Source organism: Hyperoodon ampullatus, assembly GCF_949752795.1.
Source record: "Hyperoodon ampullatus genome assembly, chromosome: 5".
Classification (NCBI taxonomy): domain Eukaryota; kingdom Metazoa; phylum Chordata; class Mammalia; order Artiodactyla; family Ziphiidae; genus Hyperoodon; species Hyperoodon ampullatus.
This window is the reverse complement of record NC_136918.1, coordinates 45321802-45348248: the sequence shown is the minus strand read 5'-3', so window position 1 is coordinate 45348248 and position 26447 is coordinate 45321802. Positions and strand designations below refer to the sequence as shown.

The 26447-nt window shown below is 38.4% G+C and overlaps 1 protein-coding gene across 1 annotated transcript in view; it reads right to left on the bottom strand.

The window, feature by feature from the left end:
• EHHADH (enoyl-CoA hydratase and 3-hydroxyacyl CoA dehydrogenase) overlaps positions 1-24467 on the bottom strand; it is a gene marked incomplete at both ends in the record, with an annotated part of 50856 nt that extends 26389 nt beyond the window's left edge. Inside the window, 4 exons of the mRNA XM_079705073.1 lie at positions 7642-7757; positions 14724-14896; positions 19813-19916; positions 24394-24467. Coding sequence (XP_079561199.1) covers positions 7642-7757; positions 14724-14896; positions 19813-19916; positions 24394-24467 — 467 coding nt within the window. The remainder of the gene's footprint in view (positions 1-7641; positions 7758-14723; positions 14897-19812; positions 19917-24393) is intronic.
• Between the last annotated feature and the right edge of the window lie 1980 nt (positions 24468-26447).

Below are 26447 nucleotides of genomic sequence, written 5' to 3'. Positions count from 1 at the left end.
TGCGTGAGCTTTGGGGCTAAAAAGGAAGCTAAAAAGGAAACAGAGATAATCAGACAATTGTTCCTTCAGACCTGGCACTAGGGTGTGTCCCATGATCCCAAGCTTGGCAAACTGAGTGCTCAATTGAGGGTTTTTAGCTGGAGTGAGTAACACTAAGGAACAGCAACAACGTAAATCTCACTTCACAGGTGGTGACATCTAGTGTCTGGTGGCGGTGGTGCCAGGAGCATCTACCATCCACTAGTGACACTGGCAGCCTCTGGTATAGACTGGGAGCTCTAGGAGGTTACAGAAGTTTGATGAGGGTTTGCATTACTCCCACGTTCTCCAGCAGGCATAAATACGTAATTTGATCTGCACACTCTGAAGCAGGAGGTTAAGGGATATAAGCTTCCTTCACCACAGGGTCAGGAGAGAGACAGCGACACATTGCTTGCTTGTTTACCAGCACCATCTGGGCTTCTGAAGAGCAATCACCAAGTCAGTCTTGCTGGCAACAACTCCATGGTCTTTGCTGCTCTTACAGAGTGTTGGTGGATGCCATCTCTGAGACAAACCCTCCATTCCCAGTTCTTATTAGTGCTTCGGAGAGCTACCAATGGCTTTTCTTGATCAGATAGACAATTCAATGATTTTGGGCAGGGGTCACTCTGTAACAGCAATATTTGGGCAGTTTTCTGGAAATGCCTTTGAAAACAGGCTTCCAGTTCTCTGCCTGGGGTGAGGAGGGCAGTGGGGGGTGGGCAAGTGGCTTCAAGGGTGAAGTCTCCTCTGTATAAAATCACTTGAGTGAGGGGTGAGTGAATCAGACTCTCTAGGTTAAGGGGCCCAAAGGGACACGGAATGGAATATGAAAACCTGGGTACTAAAAGGATCTTTGGGGCAACTGAGCAGGGGAAACATGAGATGTCCACAGGATGAACTGAAAATTCCGTTAGCTGTAATGTTTTCTTCTGACCTGGATTTCACAAAAGTTGGAAGGACCACTACTGTTCTTACGGAGTCAATGAGATTTCAAGTACTTTTATTCTGTTTCAAGGACCTGAAGACACAGCTCTGTACATCCAACCCAAATCCTCATGCTGAGATTTAAACTTGCTCTTTCTTGTGCTGCTCTGAATGTAGACAATAACCACTGTCCAATCTAATAAAAGCCCTGCCTAGATCTACTATAAAGAGACTGGGGCAACTGAAGTTGAGACTTCTTCAAGCCAGGTAATCTCAATTCTTTCCAATTTTCTTTGTGGCTTCTTTTCCAAGCTTTAGGAAAAAATTTCTACATGGAACCCTTTCCAGATGCCATTTTAAAGTCCCCTTAAAATTGTACAGACTACTTAAAAAGATAGATGTCCAACAAAGATGTTAAAAAATAAAATAAAATAAAGTAAAAAGATAGGTGTATGTTTCCAATGTTAGCTTTCTTCTAATTGACTGTGACCTTCTCTATGCAAATCAAAATCTATCATATTCTTACTATTTTTACCTCTTTTCTTCATCATGTTAAAAATAGTGATATTTCTATAAGCAGCAGTGCTTTGAAAAAGGTGAATCCTAGTTCACTTTATTTCTTTTTGTCAAAGAAGCCAGATTCCTTCCTGATTTCCTCCAAGATATTCTTGCCTTTCAGGCTTAATACTGAAAGCAGGAACACACAATTCCTCAATATTCCCCCACATGCTTTAATTTCTATAAACCTTAGAATTTACAGACTCATTTCACACTATTATGATTTCCCCCTGTATTTTATGCTGCTTTGCTTCCTTTCTATTTTGTCTTTTGCAGAATGAACCCTCTCATGTGCTTTGAATTTCTGTAGTATGTTGGGTTGATTGTAAGCATCCTCTTATGAATTCTGCATTAGGTACTTAAAATAGTTCACATTCTTAAAAGTGTACTTATCATACCACTATAAATTAAAGCAATTTCTAATCTAATTTATTGAAGACAAGAAATTTAGTTTTTAACTCCCTTTTCATGCTCTAAAGAATTTATAACATCTCCCCATTTAAAGGGGGAAAAAGCCATTTTAGACTTTAGTCTAAATTATATATTAGTAACTGTATAAATCTTACACTAGTAATTATATATTAGTCATAATATAGACTCATTATTTTCTAATTTGGACCATGTGTGCACAGTTTTGTATTGTGGTTTCTGTGTCAAAACATAAGTGTATTGGGGCTTCCCTGGTGGTGCAGTGGATAAGAATCCGCCTGCCAATGCAGGGGACAAGGGTTCGAGCCCTGGCCCAGGAAGATCCCACATGCCACAGAGGAACTAAGCCCCTGCGCCATAACTACTGAGCCTGTGCTCTAGAGCCCGAGAGCCACTACTACTGAGCCCGTGAGCCACAACTACTGAGCCTGCGCGCCTAGAGCCTGTGCTCTGCAACAAGAGAAGCCATTGCAATGAGAAACCCACACACCACAACTAAGAGTAGCTCCCGCTTGCTGCAACTAGAGAAAATCCCGCACACAGCAACGAAGACCCAATGCAGCCAAAAATAAATAAAATGAAATAAATAAATTTATCTTAAAAAATAAGTGTATTGATTAGCAGTTCTCAAATTTTTTAGTCTTGACACTCCTTTGCACTCTTAAAAATTATGGAATACCCCAAAGAGCTTTTTTTCATATGGGTTATTTCTATTAATATTTACTATATTAGAAATTATAACTGAGAACTTTAAAAATGTATCTTTATTAAATCACTTTAAAATAACCATGATAAACCTATCACATATTAACATAAATAAATTTTTATGCAAAATAACTCTATTTTCAAAATTTTAAAAATTTAGTGAGAAGAGTGTTGTTTTATATTTTTGCAAATTTCTTTAATGTCTGGCTTAATAGAAGACAGTTGGATTCTCATTTCTGCTTCTGCATTCAATCTGTTTTGATACCACATGGCATACAATAACCTCTGGAAAATTCCACTGTATAGTTGTGAGCGAATGAGAGTGGAAAAGGCAAGCAATGTCTTATTATTATGAAAATAGTTCTGACTCCATGGATCCCCCACTCCTTGCCCCCCTCCATACACAATAGTCTTAGGTACACCTAGGAGTTCCTGGGCCGCACTTTAAGAACTCCTGATTTAGACCACATTTAAGACTGTATAGCATCTTAGTATACAAATGTTCCATACGTTGAGAATTTATTTGTGGCTGGAGTGATTTTAGCTGTTTCAAGAGTAACCTTTTGTTGTGTTTTGTTTTTATCCTTTGGAAGCTTGCAGGAGTCTATTTCCTAGAAATGTAAAATCTTTATCAAAATACAAAGCATTGACATCTCATCAGTTTTTCCAGGAAAATTAGGTGCTTACTAAAATACAATCTCTGATTCTTTTATGTATCTGAAGAGATTCTTCTATTTTTTCCTATGGTTATTGTTTCTCCCCTTTTCGCTTTGTGCTCTGGGAGCTTTTATTATTCATAGCAGAGGCCTCGATTATAGACCTCTCATGTCTGCTGCCTTCATTTACATTTTCTGTATTTTTTTTAGAAATTCTTCTGAATTCTACAAACGTGTCTCTATCCTCTATGTTGCTGATTCAGTAGTCTGTTCTATTGCATCTTTTTTTTATTGCTTCAAAAGTTATTTTGCCTAATGTTTTGATTTTAAACAGGATGTTCTTATTTAATAAATAAAATATTTTCTTTTCTAATTTAGAATATTGTGAGTTTTCTAAGATTTTTGTTGCCTTTAATCTGTTTCAACAGACTCACATTTATGTTTCATTTTTCTAATGACACAGAATATTTTCATAGGGTTTTATTTTTTTGGTGTGTTTGTTTGTCTTAGTCATGAAATAATATTTGCTGATATTTATTATTGCTGACTGGGAGCCCTGGGTATTAAAACTCACCTGTAACATCTTGTTCGAGTATAGAGAAAACCCACATGGACCTAACTAAATCTGAAAGACTGGCAGGATAAAGATGCCATTCGCAACTTCTTCCCCAGTACCCTACGTGGCAAGAGGTACCTCATCAAAGACTAGAGTCTGAGGGCATCCCTGTCCTGGGAAAGATCATAAAGTAACTATGGGGCTGAGACAAAGCTCTATGAGAATAGAGAAGAGGCTTTCTATGCTGTTCAGTGAAAAAGAAAGACAGGACCTAGAAAAATAACAGCAGAAGGAACATCAGGGTACTGTAGTTTTCATCATTTGATTGGACAGAGAACGTCAGGGAATGAACTGCATTGTGCCCAAGCGTGTGTTTTGTGGTTACTGCTAAAGATTCAGTTGTTTTCAGGTGGCATTTTAAGGGAATTGTGGAGAAGCAGTGGTTGTTGTAATTGTTCCACTTTCCAGAATTCTCTCTCTTATGGTTTTCAGAAGATCAGAAAAGGTTAGCTATTTATTAATTTAATCTAAATTTATTTACTTACTAATTTCCTATGGGGGCAGTGCCTATAGAGCTGGTATTTTTCTTCATTAACATCAGTAGGGAATCTTCAACTTTCAGTAACAATTTTTTAGCATCCCTTCTTAGAAAAAAAAATGTTTTCCAGAAGCAAGAGTCTTAATATCATCATTATTAATGGCTACTGTATTAGTTTCCTATACAGATTACCACAAACATTGCATCTTAAAACAGAACACGTTTATTATCTTAGTTTAGGAGTCAGAAGTCTAAAATAGGTCAGCAGAATTGTGCTCCTTCTGGAGGTTCTGAGAGAGAATCTGTTCCTGGGCTTTTCTAGCCTCTAGAGGCTGCCTACATTTCTTCTTCTCTTCCTCCATCTTCAAAGCCAGCTGTGTATCATCTTCTCTCCCTCCTGCCTTCCTCTTCTAAGGATGCTTGTGATAAATTGGGCCTAGCTAGACAATCTAGAATAATCTCCCATCTTGAGATCCTTAATTTAATCACAACTGCAAGGTCCCTTTCGAATGTAAGGTAATATAGTCACAGATTCTAGGGATTAGGACGTGGACATCTTGGAGAGAGGCATTATTATGTCTACCACAGTTACCATTTATAAAATGTCTCCTCTGGGACAGGTACTATACCAGAAGCAAGTCATGTAATTTCATTATTCCTTACACAACTATGTGGTTGTTTTACTGATGAGAAAATGAAGACTGAGAGAAGTTCAGACAATCTCCCTTCTAAATTTCAGGCCAGTCTATCCAACTGTCTACCTGACACATCAAGTTGGATTTCAAACCTTAACATGTCCAAAACTAAGCTCTTGTGATTCCTCCCTACAACCTGCTCTACCAGCAGAATTCCCCTTTTCTCAGTAATGGCACCATTCTTCCAGCTGCTGAGGCCATTAGAATCATCATTTTCTCTCCCCTTTCCCTCATCTCTCACATTTGATCTGTCACAAAATCCTGTTGGCTCAAAATATATCCAGAATTTGACCATGTCTCACCATTTACATTGTTACCACTCAGGTCTAACCTCCTGTCATGGCTCCCTTGGATTATTAGAGCAGGCTTCTAATCAGTCTTCCTATTTCTGGCCTTACCTCCAATTAATATATTTTCAGTAGCCAGGGTGATCTTTTAAAAAACATAAGTGACAGCATGTTTGTTAGTTTTCTGCTCAAAACACTCTAATGCCTTTCTACCTCATTCAGAAGAAAAGCCAAAGTTCTCTCTATAATCTTCAAGGCCCTACTTGATGTGACTTCACCCCCTACTACTCTTCCCCTTACTCACCTTACTCTAGTTTCATTGACCTTCTTGCTGTTCTTTGAAATTTCCAAGTATGCCCCTACCTCAGGGCTTGGTATTTGTTATTTTCTCTGTGTGGAATATCTTCCTCCAGATATTGGCATAACAAGCTTCCTCCATCCTTCAGGTATTCACTCACATTCATTTTGTAGGAAAGCCTTTCCCAACTATCCTACCTAAAATATTACCCAAGCCCCAGCCCTATCATTTTACATTTCCCCTTTCTGTTTTATGTTTTCTCCTTAGCACTGATCTCCATCTAACCTACCATGTATACTACTTACATAATAGGTAGGCATGGAGTTTAAGAAGAGTATACAGTGTGGTAGCTGGTCTCCAAAGTGACCTGTCATGTGTTTGACCTCTAGGTATTCAAGTTCCCCTCCCAAGTTGGATAGGGAAGACTTGTATAATCAATAGAATAGTTCAGAAAAGATGGCATGTGACTCCAAAGCTAGGTCATAAAAGACATTGCAGTCTTTGCCTTGCTCTCTCTTGGATCACTCACTCTAGAGGAAGCCAGCTTCCATGCTGTGAGGATATGCAGGCAGCTCTAGAGAGAGGTCCATCTGGAGAGGAAATGAAGCCTCCTGCCAACAGTCAGCAGCAGCCATCCATGTGAGTGTGCCATCTTGGAAGTAGATCTTGGAAGTAGATCCTCCAGCCCCAGTCAAGTTTTCAGATGACTATGGCCCCAGTCAGTATCTTGTCTGCAACTTCATGAGAAACCTTGAGCTAGAACCCAACTAAGCTGTTCCCAAATTCCTGACCCGCAGAAACAAGGGAAGAAAAACACTGCCAATCAAACCACAACTCACAATGAATGTAAGAGGCGTCCTGATTTCAGAGATGTGGAAAACACTGTGCATTTTTGAATTGATAATTATTGTTATTGTTGTTGTTTTCTGTATATAATCTCCATAAGGGCAGGAGTTTTTGTAGGTTTGATTTACCTCTATAGGCCCACTGCCTACAACAGGGCCCAGCACATGAGAAAAAATTAAACAGCTGCTGCATGAGTGAATAAAAATTAATTTGTACAAGGCATATTGTTTATATGTGGTACAGCTGGGATTCAAGCTCAGGTCTTTGATTCTAAAGATTGTGCTCTTTTTATTGCCCATTCTTTGGGATATAGTCTATTACCAAGATCCTCATCTTATTTTTACTCAATCCTCCTCTTTTACTAAAGTCAGATATGGGAATAATAACGTATAGCTAACACTTTTTACCATGTCTAGGACTGTTCTAAACACATTGTATGCATTAAGGTATCTAATCTTCACCACACCACCATATGGTAGGTGCTATTGTCATAAACATTTATGAGGAAACTAAGGCACAGAGAGGTAAAGTGTCTGACCCAAGGTCTCATTAGTTCTACCTGTTTGGAGTAAATAGTTATGTATGTTCTTTCATCCAACCTCACTTCGACTGGCAATATCTTTCTATGTCTTATCATATTTGGTAAATTCAGGGTCTCTAGATGATTTCTAGTGTTGCATTGTTCACATTCCCTATTGAAAGATAAAACTTCTATTTGAAGCTAATATCTTAACACCTGGGAAATGAAAAATGCAGTTATTTCCAAACTAAAACTTGAAATCTTTCCTTGGAAATTCTGGTTTTAATTCTTGTTTATAATTTCTAAAATTAGATCTGAATATAATGCACCCTATGTGAAACCAGTGTCTATGAGTAGACACTTAAATGTGATTAGGGCTTTGTATATACTTTCATTTAGAAGGCACTCACATTTGCTCTTCATGGTAACTTTTGAGAAGCTCTCAGAAAAGGCATTCTTTACATTTAAAGATGAGAAAATTGACATCAAAGAAGTTAAAGTATCCTCTTAAAATTACATGGGTAGGGAATGGTCAAGCCAGAATGTTTCTAAATCCTAGTCCAGTTCCTCACATTGAACTAGACAGCCATTGGCAGGGTTAGTACTGACCTGAGGTAATTAAGTCAAGTGCAGCAGGAACTCCAATAAGTCTGGGGAGAAGCTGGGTTCCTCTTGCACCAGGAAGGATTCCTAGTGTGACTTCTGGGAAGCCAACTTGAGCCTATCGAAGATTGAAGGCATAAAGGTCATTAGAATGAGATGATATATTCAGAGTCAAAGCAAGCATTCCCCTGGGTTTCTCACACCCTCAAAAACATTGCTGCATAGAATTCAGTGAGAGTTTCTACAGAGGAAATTAGTGCACACCCTCTCCTTTAACTAATAGCATAAATAGAGCTGCGCCATCCCTAAGTCTTCATGTTGAAACACATCTCCAGCTTCTTACACAATTCTTCTCTGACTCTATTATGACCTGTCTCAGCCAACACAAATAATAGTCTCCAGAAACAGTTTTATGGAGCCCTGAAAGAGCCAAGCAGTCAAGAAATTAAAAAGACAATTCACAGAATGGGAAAAATATTTGCTAATAATGTATGTGGAATATATAAAGAACTTTTACAACTCAATAATAAAAAGACAAATGATCCAATCCAAATGGGCAAAGCATCTGAATAGACATTACTCCAAAAAGATACAAATGGCCAATAAGCACCTGAAAAGATGCTCAATATCATTAGCCATCAGGGAAATGAAAATCAAAACTACCAGATACCACTTCATACCCACTATGATGGCTATAATAAAAAACACAGACAATAACAAGTTTTAGAGAGTATATGGAGCATACAAAACCCTCATACATTGCTGGTGGGAATGTAAAATGATGCAGTCACTTTGGAAAACAATTTGGCAGTTTCTCAAAGGTTAACCATAGAGTTACTGTACGACCCAGCAATTCCACTCCTCTATATATACCCAAAAGAAATGAAAACATGCCCACAAAAAACACTTGTGCAAAAATTTTCATAGCATCATTGTTCATAAATCCAAGAAAGAAGAAACAATCCAAATGTCCATCAAGTAATGAATGAATAAAGAAAATGTGGTATATCCATAAAAAGAAATATTCAGCCATGGAAAGGAATAAAATACTAGTGACATGTTACAACACAGGTGAACCTTGAAAACATAATGCTAAGTGGAAAAAACCAGACACAAAAGACAACATATTGTATGTTTTCATTTACATGAAGTGTCTAGAATAGGCAAATCCATACAGACAGAAAGTAGATTAGTAATTGCTAGGACTGGGGGAGAGGGAAATGATGGGTTACTCCTAAAAGGTGTGAAGTTTCTTTTGAGGGTGATGAAATATCCTAAAATCAACTGTGGTAATGATTGCATAACTCTGTGAATATACTAATATATCGTTGGACTGTACACTTTAAATGAGTGAATTATATGGTATATGAATTATATCTCAATGGAGCTATCATAAAAAGAGAAAGAAAGAAAGAAAGAGAGAAAGAAAGAAAGGAAGAAAGAAAGAAAGAAAGAAAAAGAAATAAAGAAAGAAAGGGAGGAAGAAAGGAAGAAAGTCAGGCAGCAACCTCAGTCCAGATGAGAGGGTGAGCTTGAGACCTTAATCACATGCCTCTCTTGGCCTTAAAAGTGGCCAAAGCTCTGTTAGTCATTTTCTAGGTATAAGGATGGGAGGAGGGTACTTAAATACAGACTGCCATTTACCCAAATCGTGATGCCAACAGCTCCAAAATATCTGGAATGTTTGAGCCTCTCTCACATGAGGCTTTCCTGTCAGTTGATCACCATTTTTCCCACCAGTGGTCATCCCTATCCCGACTTACTATTGCTTATAACTTAGATCTGCACTCAGTGTGCAGAAGGTCATGGTATTAGGAACACAGAAAAAAGAACACTTAGGATATGTGTCTTTATTTATAAGTTTTATAAAAAATTTTTAAAAATAGGGAAATGGTTAAATAAATTATGATAAATCTATAAGATGAAAAATTATGCAACCATTTAAAATGATATTTTAAGGAATATTTCCAATAAGATTGACAGCAAATTTCTCATCAGAAACCATGGAGAGGGCTTCCCTCATGGCACAGTGGTTAAGAATCCACCTGTCAATGCAGGGGACACGGGTTCGAGCCCTGGTCTGGGAAGATCCCACATGCCACGGAGCAACAAAGCCCATGTGCCATAACTATTGAGTCTGCACTCTAGAGCCCGCTAGCCACGACTACTGAGCCCACATGCCACAGCTACTGAACCCCATGCACCTAGAGCCCGTGCTCTGCAACAAGAGAAGCCACCACAATAAGAAGCCTGTGCACCGCAAGGAAGGGTAGACCCCACTCACCGCAACTAGAGAAAGCCCGCACGCAGCAACGAAGACCCAAAACAGCCAAAAATAAATAAAGTAATTAATTAATTAAAAATAAAGAAAAGAAACCAGGGAGACCCGTGCCAGTGGGATGACACGTTCAAAGTACTGAAAGAAAAGTACTGTCAACCAAGAATTCTACATCCAGCAAAACTAGTCTTTAAAAATGAAGGCAAATTGGGACTTCCCTAGTGGCACAGTTGTTAAGAATCTGCCTGCCAGTGCAGGGGACACAGGTTCGAGCCCTGGTCTGGGAAGATCCCACATGCCGTGGAGCAATTAAGCCCATGCACCACAACTACTGAGCCTACACTCTAGAACCTGTGAGCCACAACTACTGACACCCGCGAGCCTAGAGTCCATGCTCCACAACAAGAGAAGCCACCACAATGAGAAGCCTGAGCACCACAGTGAAGAGTAGCCCCCGCTCACTGCAACTAGAGAAAGCCCACATGCAGCAACGAAGACCCAACACAGCCCAAAGTAAATAAATAAATAAAAATTTATTTTAAAAAATGAAGGCAAATTAAGACATTTTCAGATAAATAAAAATTGAATTTGTTGCTAGCAGATCTGCCCTACAAGAAATCCTTCAGGATGAAATGAAAAGACACTAGACAGTAACTCAAATCCACATGAAGGAATAAAGAACACTGTTAAAGAGTAACTACACAGTGGGGTTTATTCCAGGAATGCAAGGATTCTTCAATATACGCAAATCAATCAATGTGATACATCATATTAACAAACTGAAGAAGAAAAACCATATGATCATCTCAATAGATGCAGAGAAAGCTTTCAACAAAATTCAACACCCATTTATGATAAAAACCCTGCAGAAAGTAGGCATAGAGGGAACTTTCCTCAACATGATAAAGGTCATATATGACAAACCCACAGCCAACATCGTCCTCAATGGTGAAAAACTGAAACCATTTCCACTAAGATCAGGAACAAGACAAGGCTGCCCACTCTCACCACTCTTATTCAACATAGTTTTGGAAGTTTTAGCCACAGCAATAAGAGAAGAAAAGGAAATAAAAGGAATCCAAATTGGAAAAGAAGAAGTAAAGCTGTCACTGTTTCCAGATGACATGATCCTATACATAGAGAATCCTAAAGATGCTACCAGAAAACTAGAGCTAATCAATGAATTTGGTAAAGTAGCAGGATACAAAATTAATGCACAGAAATCTCTGGCATTCCTGTACACTAATGATGAAAAATCTGAAAGTGAAATCAAGAAGACACTCCCATTTACCATTGCAACAAAAAGAATAAAATATCTAGGAATAAACCTACCTAAGGAGACAAAGACCTGTATGCAGAAAATTATAAGACACTGATGAAAGAAATTAAAGATGATACAAATAGATGGAGAGATATACCATGCTCCTGGATTGGAAGAATCAATATTGTGAAAATGACTCTACTACCCAAAGCAATCTACAGATTCAATGCAATCCCTATCAAACTACCACTGGCATTTTTCACAGAACTAGAACAAAAAATTTCAAAATTTGTTTGGAAAAACAAAAGACCCCGAATAGCCAAAGCAATCTTGAGAACGAAAAACGGAGCTGGAGGAATCAAGCTCCCTGACTTCAGACTATACTACAAAGCTACAGTAATCAAGACAGTGTGGTACTGGCACAAAAACAGAAAGATAGATCAATGGAACAGGATAGAAAGCCCAGAGATAAACCCACGCACATATGGTCAACTTATCTTTGATAAAGGAGGCAGGAATGTACAGTGGAGAAAGGACAGCCTCTTCAATAAGTGGTGCTGGGAAAACTGGACAGGGACATGTAAAAATAGTATGAGATTAGATCATTCCCTGACACCATACACAAAAATAAGCTCAAAATGGATTAAAGACCTAAATGTAAGGCCAGAAACTATCAAACTCTTAGAGGAAAACATAGGCAGAACATTCTATGACATAAATCACAGCAAGATCCTTTTTGACCCACCTCCTAGAGAAATGGAAATAAAGACAAAAATAAACACATGGGACCTAATGAAACTTCAAAGCTTTTGCACAGCAAAGGAAACCATAAACAAGACCAAAAGACAACCCTCAGAGTGGGAGAAAATATTTGCAAATGAAGCAACTGACAAAGGATTAATCTCCAAAATTTATAAGCAGCTCATGCAGCTCAATAGCAAAAAAACAAACAACCCAATCCAAAAATGGGCAGAAGACTTAAATAGGCATTTCTCCAAAGAAGATATACAGACTGCCAACAAACACATGAAAGAATGCTCAACATCATTAATCATTAGAGAAATGCAAGTCAAAACTACAATGAGATATCATCTCACACCAGTCAGAATGGCCATCATCAAGAAATCTAGAAACAATAAATGCTGGAGAGGCTGTGGAGAAAAGGGAACACTCTTGCACTGCTGGTGGGAATGTGAATTGGTACAGCCACTATGGAGAACAGTATGGAGGTTCCTTAAAAAACTACAAAGAACTACCATATGACCCAGCAATCCCACTACTAGGCACATACCCTGAGAAAACCATAATTCAAAAAGAGACATGTGGGCTTCCCTGGTGGCGCAGTGGTTTAGAGTCCGCCTGCCGATGCAGGGGACAGGGGTTCGTGCCCCAGTCCGGGAAGATCCCACGTGCCGCGGAGCGGCTGGGCCCGTGAGTCATGGCCACTGAGCCTGCGCGTCCGGAGCCTGTGCTCCGCACCGGGAGAGGCCACAACAGTGAGAGGCCCGTGTACTGCAAAAAAAAAAAAAAAAAAAAAAAAAGAGACATGTACCAAAATGTTCATAGCAGCTCTATTCACAATAGCCCGGAGATGGAAACAACCTAAGTGTCCATCATCGGATGAATGGATAAAGAAGATGTGGCACATATATACAATGGAATATTACTCAGCCATAAAAAGAAACGAAACTGAGCTATTTGTAATGAGGTGGATGGACCTAGAGTCTGTCATACAGAGTGAAGTAAGTCAGAAAGAGAAAGACAAATACCGTATGCTAACACATATATATGGAATTTAAGAAAAAAAAATGTCATGAAGAACCTAGGGGTAAAACAGGAATAAAGACACAGACCTACTTGAGAATGGACTTGAGGCTATGGGGAGGGGGAAGGGTAAGCTGTGACAAAGCGAAAGAGAGGCATGGACATATATACAGTACCAAACGTAAGGTAGATAGATAGTGGGAAGCAGCCGCATAGCACAGGGAGATCAGCTCGGTGCTTTGTGACCGCCTGGAGGGGTGGGATGGGGAGGGTGGGAGGGAGGGAGACGCAGGAGGGAAGGGACGTGGGAACAGATGTATATGTACGACTGATTCACTTTGTTATAAAGCAGAAACTAATAAAAAAAAGAAAAAAAAGAGTAACTACACAGGTAAATGTAAAAGACAGTATTAATGTAATTTTTTGTTTGCAATTCCTCTTTTTTCTTACCTGATTTAAAAGACCACTACATTTAGCAATAATTATATATTTATGTTGATAGGCATGCAATGTATAATGATATAATTTGTGACAGTAACAGCATAAAGGGGGTGTGTAACAGAACTATATGGGAGCAAATTTTTTACATACTATTGAAATTAAGTTGGTATTAATCTGAACTAGCTTGTCAGAAATTAAGATGTTAATCCCCAGGGCAACCACCACTAAGAAAATAACTCAAAAATATACAGTGAAAGAAACAATAAGAGAATTAAAAGGGTACTAGAACTTATCCATTTAATACAAACAAAAGCATTAATGGAGGAATTGAGGCATGAAAAAGTATAAGACGTAGAAAACAAATAGCAAAATGGCAAAAGTCCTTCCTTATCAGTAATTATGTTAAGTGTAAATGGTAGAGATTGGTAAAATGGATAATGAATATTTAATAATAGTTTAGATACAGTATTAGTATAAAAATAGAGTACAAGTAAAATACAATAAAATTCCAAATGTAATTAAAAAAAAAAGATTGCGAAGAAAAAAAATGTAAGAAAAAAATTACACAGGAAAAAGACAAGGAAGAAAAAAAAAAGTCAATAGTGGTTATTTCTGAACTGTGATTTACGGTGACTTCAGTTTTACATCTTTATACTTTCCTGTATTTTATAGTCTGTTACAATGATGAATATTATCTTTATTATTAGAAAAATATATTACTTATAAAAATATTACTATTATAAGACTGGTATCACAAACCTCAATCTATATGTCTAATAACCCAAATTAAATCTATTTCCAGAAATAAATGGATTTACTAGTTGTGCACAGTTTCCAATAGGAGCTTGTCTTCTTAGGTACTAAAAATTATGAGACCACAAAACTGAAATGTTTGAATAGGAAGCAAAAATTTAAATAAGTATGTACACTCAGGGGTGATAGTCAAAATATTAATACCTCATACTGCATGAGCATGGCTCAATGAAATCTGATGTGGGCCATAGTACTAGAGCAAGGTCCTGGGGGTCCTGTACAGGAGTTCCCCTTTAGCTAGTGGGTTATGGGAAGGTCCAAAGGCTAGGGTTAAGGGAAGTGATGGGACAGTCACAGGCTCAGGGTAGTAACTCTTTATCAACTAGAATGGACATATTTCAACATTTCAACAAAGTAACACTGTACTCGTACATAACAGCTGAACACCAGTGCTAGAAAAACCTAAGAGTTGTGAACCAGTAAGCTAACCATTCGAAATGATCACCTCTGATGCTTATGACTACATTTAGAGCTTGCTCTAAAGAAAAGCTCCCTACATCAAATCCCATATGGATCCCCTCTGTTACCTCTGCATGGGCAATCCTATAGTGACAGCCCAGGGCCAGCTCCAGTCCCCCTCCTAAAGCCACCCTTTGGATAGCTGCCACAACAGGCTTCTTGTTTCTCTGTACTTCATCTACTACACTTCCCAATGTCAAGTCAAAGTTTATATCAGCACTGAAGCCACGGATATCAGCACCTAAGAACACAAAGACAAGGAAAAAAGAGAGTTGAAGAAGACTTGGGCTTTGCTATAGAACAATAAGTTACCGGATTACACTTAAGGAATCTCAGACCTCTTTGGACCCATGAACCTCTTTATCCTTTGGTTGCAGACACAGTAAAGGAACAAGTAGCCTGGAAAATGTAGAAAGATATGAGAGAAAATCCTCAAATCTTTATCAGAAGTCCTGTAATCTAAAATCTGTCTTTCCATATGATAGTAGTAACTCTATTTTTAGAAAAATTTGAAAGCTCAGAAAAGGGAAGCAAAGATTCTAAGATTGAGTCAGCCATTCCCATTTTTTGCATGATACTGCTCAGCAACTCTATTCACAGCAATTTAGACCCATATCTTTGTTAAGGGCATCAGTCATTACAATATAAAACCTCAGGGTAAAATGAAGACATATTTGTGAGTTATATGTTAATAAATCAGCTTAGAATTACATTTCTGTGATAGACATTTTTGTGATCAATAAAAGTAACATTTACTGCTTTTCCTAATTATAAAAATAATATGCATTATAGAAATTTTGAAAAAAATACAAAATTATAAAGGATAAAAATATTACTCCAAGTATCACCACACAGAGATAACAATGTAATATTTTGGTGAATTTTTAGTTTTTTCCCAATGCATGTATGTAAATTGCTTTGCGACCTTGAGTAAGTTATTTAACCATTTTGTTTCAATACCTATCTTATGACTGATGTGACAATTAAATGAATGTTTACTATAATATATATTTTTAACAATATTGAGAACACTCTGTAAAGTCACTTTTTATATTTTCCTTTTTTCACATAACATTTTACATGGTAGTGAGCTTTTCCCCTATAGCATTATATTTTCTTTGAAAATATTAAGCCTGGTACAAGTTAAAAAGTTAAATTAATTATTTCATGTTCAGCCTTTTTTTTTTTTTTTTTTTTTTTGCTACCTGCTCCTCATCTAGCATCCATCCAGGGATTATGCTTTTTTTCTCACCAATCCATCATATTTCACACTCTACTGTCATTATTTATTTTTATTTTTTTAGATTCCTTTTGGTTCTAGAGAAACAAGGTGAACTTCAGTCTGAATGTCACGTCTATTATTCCTGTAACTTTAGGTTAAACTAATTTTTCAAGTAACAGAAGCAATTAACATTTGTTGGATAAATACTATACATCAGGCACTGGGCTAAGTAGTTTCATATATTGTCTCATTTAATTTTCTTAACACCTAAGTTAAATAGTCTATTAACAATTTCCATTTTACAGGTTTAAGTTTAAGGCTTTGAGATGTTAAGTGACTAGTTCAGACATATGATTCTGTAACTGGTTGAATAAGGATTTGAGCTCAGGCAGTTTGACTATACAGCTCACATTCTTAAATGTTATACTACATTCTTCTACTTGCAGCAAAAGGTTAGTATGATCATCCCAGTTTTATAGAAACCAAGGCACAGACAAGAGTGTAGTGATTTTACTTTTTAACTGTTTATTTCTGGCACATAGAAATGCAATTAATTTTTGGATACTGATTTTACATCCAGCAAAATTCCTAAATTCTATTATTAATTCTAATAATTTTCTGATAGATTTATTTTTTACAAACACTCATTTCTTTGAATAACGATGGCTCTGTTTCTTCCTTCCCAATCCTTATACCTTTTATTTCTTTTTCTAGGCTGGCCAGGGCCTAGAATATAATGTCAAATACAAATGGTGATAGCAGCCAGCCTTGTCTTATTTCTTTCTGAAAAGGAAAGCATTCAATTTACCATTTTGTTTGATGTTTGCTGTAGGTTTTTAAAAATAGATACATTTTGCCTGATGAAGACATTTTCTTTCTATATTTAGTTTACTAAGAATTTTAATCTTTAATGCATGCTAAACATTACCAAGTGTTTTTTTCTGAATCTCTTGAAATAATCACATGATTTTCCTCCTTTATTCTTTTAATAGGATTAATTACATTGATTTCTCATGTTTAAAGAATCTGGTATTTCTGGGATGAAAGTGATATATCATGCTTTTTATATATCGTTAGATTCAGTTTTATTATATACTGTTTCAGAGTTTTATATCTAGGTTTACAAATAAAATTGGCCTTTAATTTTGCTTCTTCATACTGTCCGTGACAGGTTTTGTTATCAAGGTTATGCTAGCCTCACAAAATGAGTTGGGAAGTGTACTGGATAGAACGGTGTCCACCCAGAACCTGTGAATGTGATCTTATTTGGAAATAGGGTCTTTGCAGATATAATCAGGTAAAGAAGAGGTCATACTGGATCAGTGTGGGTCTATATAAGATCAGGGAAATTTGGACACAGAGGAGAAAGCCACAGGAAGACAGAGGCAGAGATAGGGATAATGCAGCAACAAGCCAGGAAATGCCAAGGATTGCCAGCAACCACAGAAGCTAGAAGAGGCAAGGAAGGATTCTTCCCTAGAGGCTTTGGAGAAAGAATGGCCTTGCAGATATCTTGATTTTGAACTTTTAGCCTCTGGAACTCTGAGAGAATAAACTTCTATTGTCTTAAGCCACTCAGTTTGTGCTCACTTGTTATGGCAGCCCCAGGAAACTAATATAGAAAGTGTTCCCTCTTATTTTTATTCTCCGAAATGTTTGTGTAAAATTAGAATAATATTTTCCTTGACTTTTCAGTTAGAGGTTACCAATGAAGTCATCTGGGACTTGAATTTACTTTGTGAGATTTTTGATTACTGACTCAATTTCTTTAATGGTTTTCTGTTTCTTCTTGAGTCAATTTTGTAAGCTCTGTTTTTCTATTTGTTCATATTATCTTTTTTTTATTCTTTTTTTTATTAGTTTCTGCTTTATAACAAAGTGAATCAGTCATACATATACATCTGTTCCCACATCCCTTCCCTCATGCATCTCCCTCCCTCCCACCCTCCCCATCCCACCCCTCCAGACGGTCACAAAGCACTGAGCCTCGTTAGCGCAGTAGGTAGCACTTCAGTCTCATATTATCTTTTTTAATGGCTAGAGCATCTTCAGTGATATCCCTTTTGTCATTCTTTATATGTATTGTTTGTATTGTCTCTTTTTTTTCTTGATAAGTCTCTCCGAAGCTTTATCAATTTTATTAGTATTTTCAAAGAACTTTTGATATTATTGTTCTCTTAATTCACATTCGTATTCTATTTTAGTAATTTCCCCTCTATCATTTCCTTCCTTCTACTTCATTTGGATATATTTTACTGTTTGTCAGTTCCTTAATATAAATGCTTACCACAATATGTTTCAGTGTTTTTTCTTTTCTGATATATACCTTTAAGGCCATACATTTCCTGCTAAGCTTTGCTTTAACTCTATCCCTCAAGTTTTATATATTGTTTTTATTATCATTCAGTTAAAAATATTTTCTAATTACATTATGATTTCTGCTTTGACTCAAAGGTTATTAAGAAATGAATTTATTTTCCAAACACATGACAATCTCTAGTTATATTTTTGTTATTGATTTCTAGCTTGATTGCACTGTTGTCAGAAAACACATTCTAAATGAAATTTATTGAGATAAGCTTTCACAGTCCAGTAGCTGATCAACTTTTGTAAATGTTGCAGATTGGAGAAGAATACATATTTTCCAATTGTTGGGCACATTGTTCTATCTAAGTCCATTAAGTCAAGTCTGACAATCCCTAATGCTTTTCCAGAACAATTATTTTTGCTGCCTCTCAACTCTAACTACATTCTCTCCTACCTCCTTTTTTACAAAGAAATATCAGTTCTGATTTTTCATAATTCTGATCCCTCACTCCATGCCTCAAAGTCACCATCTCGGGCTCCCAACCTTAAGTTTTCAAACAGTTGAGTAAGCTATTTAATAGCTGGTTAATGTTCGGCCCATTATTTAATTTCTCTTAGGCTTAGCCTTCTCAGCTGTAAATGGAAACTGTAGGATTTACTGAGGATTAAAATATAAAGTATGTAAAAATATTACTTTTTCATTGTTAATAAGTAAATAAGCTACACGGTACTGGCACATAGCAGGTAAGCTAAACGGTAATTATTATAATGATTAATGTGTTTATATTTATTCATTGTTATGATTTCAACATCTATTTCTTCTCAGATTACCGCTGACATACATTAAATTCCTCTGGCAAAAAAAAAAAAAAAAAAAGAAGAAGAAGAAAAATGAAAAAAATTCCTCTGGCTACAGTAAGAATACATGGGCCTTCATATCCATGTGACTTTTGTCAAAGGGTATAATTTGGGAAAAGAAGAAAAAGTGCCACAAATACCAGTGAATAAATCACCATTTCAGATGCTTTTGCTGTATTTTGTCACTATTTTGTATCTTCACAGGATAACCCAATAAAGAGTGCATGGTCATTGAGATGGGTGACTATCAGAAGAAAAATGAACTCCATTGCAGGACTCTGTGTAAAATAAAAAATAACATTTATCGAACATGTTCTGCATGCATGCACTGCTCTAGGGGCTTTCAGATGTGTTATCTCATTTACTCTCACAAAAACTTGTTAAGATATAAATATTATGGTACCTATTTTATAAATAGAGAAATTGAGGTTCAGGAGATTTAAGGGACTTGCCCAAGCTCACATAAGATGGTGACATATGCAGAGCAGATATGTACCAGCAGGTATATACTAGCAGCTATAATAGCCATCAAGCCTGGAACTAAATGTCCTCCAAAGGCCCAATCCAATATAAAAGAGAGTAAGGTTAGCATCTTCTCTGGGTCTCTCCTATGAGTCTTGTCTCTTTCTCCACAATGTTTCTCATTCCCGTTCAACTCCCATATTCATTACCCACACTATAGTATTACCCACAGGGACAGATAATGCAGCATTGATCTCAGTCTGTGGCAGGATTTCAGAGAGAGTGGGAGAGGGTTAGACACTGGTTACCTGCAGAGAAGATGCCATCTGCTCCACAAATCACAATGGCTTTTACTGTATGGTCTGTTAGAGCTTTCTGCAGACTCTCTTTTATTCCACGGAGAACAGTCGCACTAAAAGGGGAAAAAATTACATGAAGCATGAGTCAGAATCAAATTTCTACCATCTCAGAGTTTTTTTTCCTTTCCTAACAATGAAAAATTAAACATATACACGATGTATAAAAATCCTAGATACTTATCATTAAACTTTCACTAATTTAACAAATAATATATGTATCTACTGTAAATTAAGCACTGAGCTGATTAAATACATAAACTTTAGGAAAAAAAGCGTTTTCCTACATTTTGCTGTAACTTTGACCACTTAGAATCAGCACTATCAATTTAAAAATATTATATACATATCCTATGTACAGTGAGGGTTTATAACATCCTAGGGAGAACAAAATGTACACAACACAATATCACACTAAGATGAGTGCTGTAATAAAGGTACAAAGAAAGTGACATGGAACTTCTGAGAGGAAAGAAAGTCTTTTTTAAAAAAATTAATTTATTATTTATTTATTTTTGGCTGTGTTGGATCTTCATTGCTGAGCGTGGGCTTTCTCTAGTTGTGGTAAGCGGGGGTTACTCTTTGTTGTGGTGCACGGGATTCTCATTGCAGTGGCTTCTCTTGTTGTGGAGCACAGGCTCTAGGCAATTGGGCTTCAGTAGTTGTGGCGCATGGGCTCAGTGTTTGTGGCTCACAGGCTCTAGAGAGCAGGCTCAGTAGTTGTGGCGTACAGGCTTAGTTGCTCCGCAGCATGTGGGACCTTCCCGGACCAGGGATTGAACCCATGTCCCCTGCATTGGCAGGCGGATTCTTAACCACTGCGTCACCAGGGAAGTCCTATGAAAGTCTTTTCAATTTTTCATATTGGCATAATATAAGAAAACTGAAATTGTCTAAAAATAACAGTCTAAGCGATGTGGCAGGGGCTGCAAGTTACCCCCAAATATCCCTCCATCCCGACATTCTTCCAAGTATTAAACATCTGGTTTTTAGCTGGATACATGGCTGCCCAAAATAAAGACTACATTTCCCAGCAGTAACATCAGCCCAAGGCATTAATTTCTGGCCAATGGAATGGAAACGGATTTGGTACATGCAACTTTTGGGAATAGTCCTCAAAGGATTGGGTATGCTTTTTGCTTTTTCTTTCCTCCCTACTCTTGGCAGGAATGCAGATATGATGGCTAGATTTGGAGCAGCCATTATGGATCAAGAGGTGGAAGCTGTTTATTGAGGATGGCAGAGCAAAAGATAGACAGAATTGGGATCACTGATGATTGTGGAGCAGCCATACCAGCCATTCCAGGACACTGCTCTGAGAGACATCAACTTTTTCTTATTTAATCCATCATGATTTTGAGTTTTCTGTCACTAGCAGCCAAGCCTAATCCTAACTAATTTAGGCGGTAAAGGCAAGGTCTGGGAAAGAAAGGGCATGTAGTAGACTTTGCCAAATTTCAGTAGATGAGGGAGTCATCCACAGAGGAGATAGTTAAAGCCAAGACTGAATGAGTCTGCCAAAGGAAAAGAAGAGAGAGCTGAGGGTAGATCTAGATGATCTAAGAGGTGGGAGAGGCTCAGCAGAGTGCTTCAGTACCAAGAGAGCCCAAAGTCACAGAGACCAAGAGAGGAGAATTTGCCATGAAGCAGAGGATCAACAAGTGCCAAGGGATGATAAAGGAGGAGAACTGGGAAGAGTGGTGAGGAATTGCTTAAAGGAAAAACGATAGAACCAGAGTCCAATCAGTTTTGCCTTAGAATTGTAAGTATTTGGGGAACATTTTATACAGAGTGAAAAAAAATCTTAAAACAAACAACAACAAATGTCCATAAAGCCAGATTGTTCAGACCAGCAACTATGAGTTAAAACCTCAGGGAATAAAGGAGATACTTGCCCTTGTTTATGGCAATTCCCTTTTACCTAGTTACTTTCCACCATTTAACCCAGATGAAATCAAACAAAACCTCTTGCCTTCAACTAGTTAATCAGAAACCAAATCTGCTAATGGAAAACTGATTCTGAACCATCCATACTACTGAGAAGTCCAAAAGGCACATGTTTCCTTCTGGGTAAATGATGGCTGGAAAATGAGCCCAATCTGTGCCACTGAGGAGACAAGGCTGGCTTTTCCCATTTCAACCAACCCCTACTCTTTTATTTCTTATGTTCTTGCTAATTTTGCAAAAACCGAACACAGGAAAAAAAGAAAAATGAAAATGGCTGTAGTAGATATAGCTTTACTAGATTCTAGTTGAGTGAAAAGGACAACTTCATAGCAATGTCAAGGTCACAGGGGTTAAGAAATTATTTTCTCCCTTTAATACTGTCAGGCATGGAGAAATGGAGTCTAAAGGTAACATTTCATGAGTGATGACCAAAGATCTTTAGCTTCTGTCACTATAGGAAGTCTTTCTTGTGACAATTTTTTAAAGCCAGGGGGGTCAGCGAATCAAGCCGTGGCTTGTGACCAGCATTCTTCAAACAAAGAAATAGAAAATATAATATATCAAACAAAACAAATAAGTTTTATTTCACGAAACTTTGTTTTCAGTTATGTATTTGTATGTGTGTGTGTCTATGTAAAACATGGATTCCTGTGTGGATTATAATTTTAAAAAGTGTGAAAGCCATTGTTCTGGGAGATGGGCCTAGTAATCAGACATGTCCTACACTTGTAAAGAGGGTTGGCAATCACCTGAATAGAAGGAAACCTGGCTGGCTAAAGGATGCAAGAAAGATTTGAACTGTTTGTTTGGGCCCAAAAATATTCAAATAAGAATCTCTCACTTAGCTAGGAAGAAATAATTTCCCACATAAAATTAGAAATAGGAAGGGAGAAAGGAAGGAAGGGAAGAAGAAAAGTGTAAAGCAAAAAAAAAAAAAAAAATTGGGAACCTGTTAAACTTGATGAATGTGCTGGCACACACACCTCTACCTAAATATAAGTTCAGAAGAAGGTGGATGGGTAAGGGCAAGAAAGCATTTATTCCCAAGTGGAGAAAATCTTGATGCAGCTACAATGAATCCTGAGCAGTGGGGCCTGCTGGTAGGGGCTTGTAACAGGCCTTCTGACTAATAGTAATAATGATAGCTAACATCTGCTAAGTGCCAGTTTATAATCTCTAACAAATTTAAACCTCACAACAACTTAATGAGGGAGATACTAACATTTCTCCTGCAAGGGGGGCTAGGGGGCAGGTTAAATAACAGAAACATTTTAAGTAGTTACGGTAAAATATTCCTAGTTATAGGTAGTAGACTGTGGAACCTTTTTCCCCAAGTTCTAGATGGGCACAGTTTCCCATTATGAGCAGAGGTTAAGGCAGAGTCCTAATATTTAGTATTTCTAATAGGAATACAGTCAAGTTCAAAACTGATATGTAATCATATTACTCATGTTTTTCTTCATCAAAGCCAAAATAATAAATATTTTGCTTTTTTCTGAGAGTGGCAAGTAAGTGGACATTATCATCCTTGAATGATTTTATTTCTGATTTTTTATATTTTTAAATGCAAAATTTTATGTTAAAATAATTATATTAGTGCTAATAAAATCAAATTTGATGATAGTAGGACAAAAATTCAGTTAAAATTAGTATGTCTTCTCATTATAGTCTCTTTTTGCTCCAGAATCATGTGATAAGGATTTTGACCAAAAGTCTTTCTCTTTTTGCTTTATATGTTCTCTGTAAATTATAATTTCTTCTAATCCTATTCTCTGTGGATGGGTGGCTCTTTCCTAGGCTGATGTGTCACTATACTTTTTTCAGAGATATAAAAGAATCAAACCTATATAACGTCATTAACTTTCAAAAGAGCAGCGTTAATCTCACTTTTAAAAGTAATGCTTTTACAAGTTTAACAAGGAAGGTACTCCACAGTAGTTTTTCAGAAAATGCTATTTAATAGGCTTATTCTGACATGGGCTTAACCCGACATGGATCTTCCACAGAAGCACTAAGACCTTGAGATTTAGGACAGACCAAGAGATATACTTTTGCATATCTGGGCCAGGACACAATTCTCTTTTACTCACTGTGTTGGCATTAAAGGGGATCTATATTTTTAGCAGTGTGAAGCCACTTTATTGTTGGATTCCTAAAACTTTTAGTCACACATTATAAGGGTGGCCTGGACTCGAGGTTGGGAAGTGAAGGATCAAGGTCCAGCCAGCATTGCACCTTTGGAATAGAAAGACCTTTGGAATAGAAAGTACGCCTGAGAAGTCAAAGTTGCAAGCAAACAGAAGACTCCAGCGCGAAGGGAGCACGAACAGACCCGATCCGTCCCAGCTCCCCCGCTTCGTAGCCATCTGTCTGCCTCTCAGCCTCGGTTTCCTTACCAGTGAGAGAGTTCTCTGCAAACAGGAACTGAGCTAACCAATGTAAAAGGTCCTGGCATATGCCCAGGTTTAATCCGTGTCAGTGTCTCTCTCCGTTTAAACCAGCAGGGGAGAGTCAAAGCCTCCACTGCAGGCAGGCGGCTAAGACCCTGCTCGCTGTCCCCGGGCTGAAGGCGGCCGAGCCCGTTACCTGAGCGCGTTGACAGGTGGGTTTCGTAGGCGGATCAGCGCCAGGCAGTTCTGCAGCCGCGTAAACTCAGCCATGTTTCCTCAGTCGCCGAGGTCGCCTCAGCTCATGGCCATAGGGCGATATCACTTTCACTGGGCGTTGGGCCGGCCCCGCGAGGAGGGGCGCCCGCTGGGCCAGTGTGAGCTCGGCACCGCCTCCCACCCCCTGGGCCGCTCCCGGGCACCGATGCCCATCATCCATCCCAGACCTCCTCCTTCCCCGGACCACAGCCCCGCGCTCTGCAGATCCTTGTCGTCTCTTCCTCTTTGTTGGCTCTTGTCCTGCTCCCAGCACAAAGTAGATCAGGGAGGACGATGGAAAATGAGTGGAATTGCCAGCAAGTTGAGATTTGCAAACCGTTGGCCCAGAGGGGCTGGCTTCTCTGGACAAGTTCTAGGTTCCCTAAGTTGGTGGAGCCGTGTCCTCATCACAGTTTTCATCTTCACGATCCTTCTTAACAGCGACAGATATCTGGGATCCTGACAATTATGTGATATGACACACACCTGGAACACATAAAATACACAAATCATGCATTTCACCTAAATGGGTATGGTACTAATATCAAATATTTACAGAACCGTCATAAAGCAACCTAGTGAAACCTTCAACTTTCCTGTCTGCCCAATCCTTCCATTTCTTTCTTCTTCTGCCATTCCTAAAGACTGTGATTTCTAATACTTCAACCACCAATTGAGCACCTATTATGTGCTAGGCTGTAGGCAGGAGACTAAAGATAAATAAAGCCTCGTTCAGGCTGGGACAAAGTTTTTAAAGATGCAGTTGGCCCCAGGCGGTCTCCACAGTCCATCAGGGGGCCAGAAGGCAGTCTGGAAGTTTCAGAGGAAAAAACAATGGAGCGGTTTTATTCACTAATGTTTCACCAATTTTAGCAAAGATTAAGGATTATTTTCATAGATTTTCTTTTACCTGTGGAAAATAAAACCAGGTTCCTACTCCTAGGAAAGTACCCATTGCCTTGAAGCCCTGAAAACAAGTAGCAGTCAGAACCCATCCAATCCGTCAAGGACAACCTATCAAGGACAGCCCCTCATTTTTTGGGGGGCGCTGCATTGGGTCTTTCTTGCTGTGCGTGGGCTTTCTCTAGTTGTGGCGAGAGGGGGCTACTCTTTGCTGCGGTGCGCGGGTTTCTCACTGCGGTGGCTTCTCTTGTTGCAGAGTGCAGACTCTAGGCACTTGGGCTTCAGTAGTTGTGGCACGTGGGCTCAGTAGTTGTGGTTCGCGGGCTCTAGAGCGCAGGCTCAGTAGTAGAGTGCACGGGCTTAGTTGCTCTGCAGCATGTGGGATCTTCCCAGACCAGGGATCAAACCCGTGTCCCCTGAATTGGCAGGCGGATTCTTAACCACTGAGCCACCAGGGAAGTCCCAGCCTCTCACTTTTGATAGCCAGCCAATCACAACAGCCCAGGGCACACGCCTCTAAGTGCCAACATTCAACATCAACCAGCCTCTTACAAGTGGCATCAATCTCTACTGCCTCTAAAATTCGCCAATCCCTGGATTCAACCTTGCCCAGAAACTATATGTAAGATCAACAGTCTGCTCTGCTTGGAGAGACTATGCATGACCAGCACAGCTTTCCCTTACTGTAGGAAGCAATAGATTCAGTATTGTCTTTTCAGATGTTGGCCTCTAGGGGAACAATTCTGCCGTCCATCCTAACAACTTTGAGTACCTCCACAAAGGCCATGTAGGCAAGGCTTAACAGTTCGGAAATTGCTCCTGGAGGAAGTGGAGATCAGCATGGTGTGGAGCCCTTTTGAGGCACTTTTCTCATCTACATCTTGGAGTCAGCCACAGGTCATTTCTCATCTATCTCCCTAGTTTCATTTGAACACAGAACTTTCTGCCTTGCACCTCCCTCCCCTTAGGTACAGCTGCAAATTTCTGTGTAAGTCTATAAAACTGCTTGGCAGTCGTTTATTATTTTTTTACTCTATTTTTTTTTTAGTGAAACAAGTAAACGGTTTATTGGGAGGAAAAAAGTACATGTGA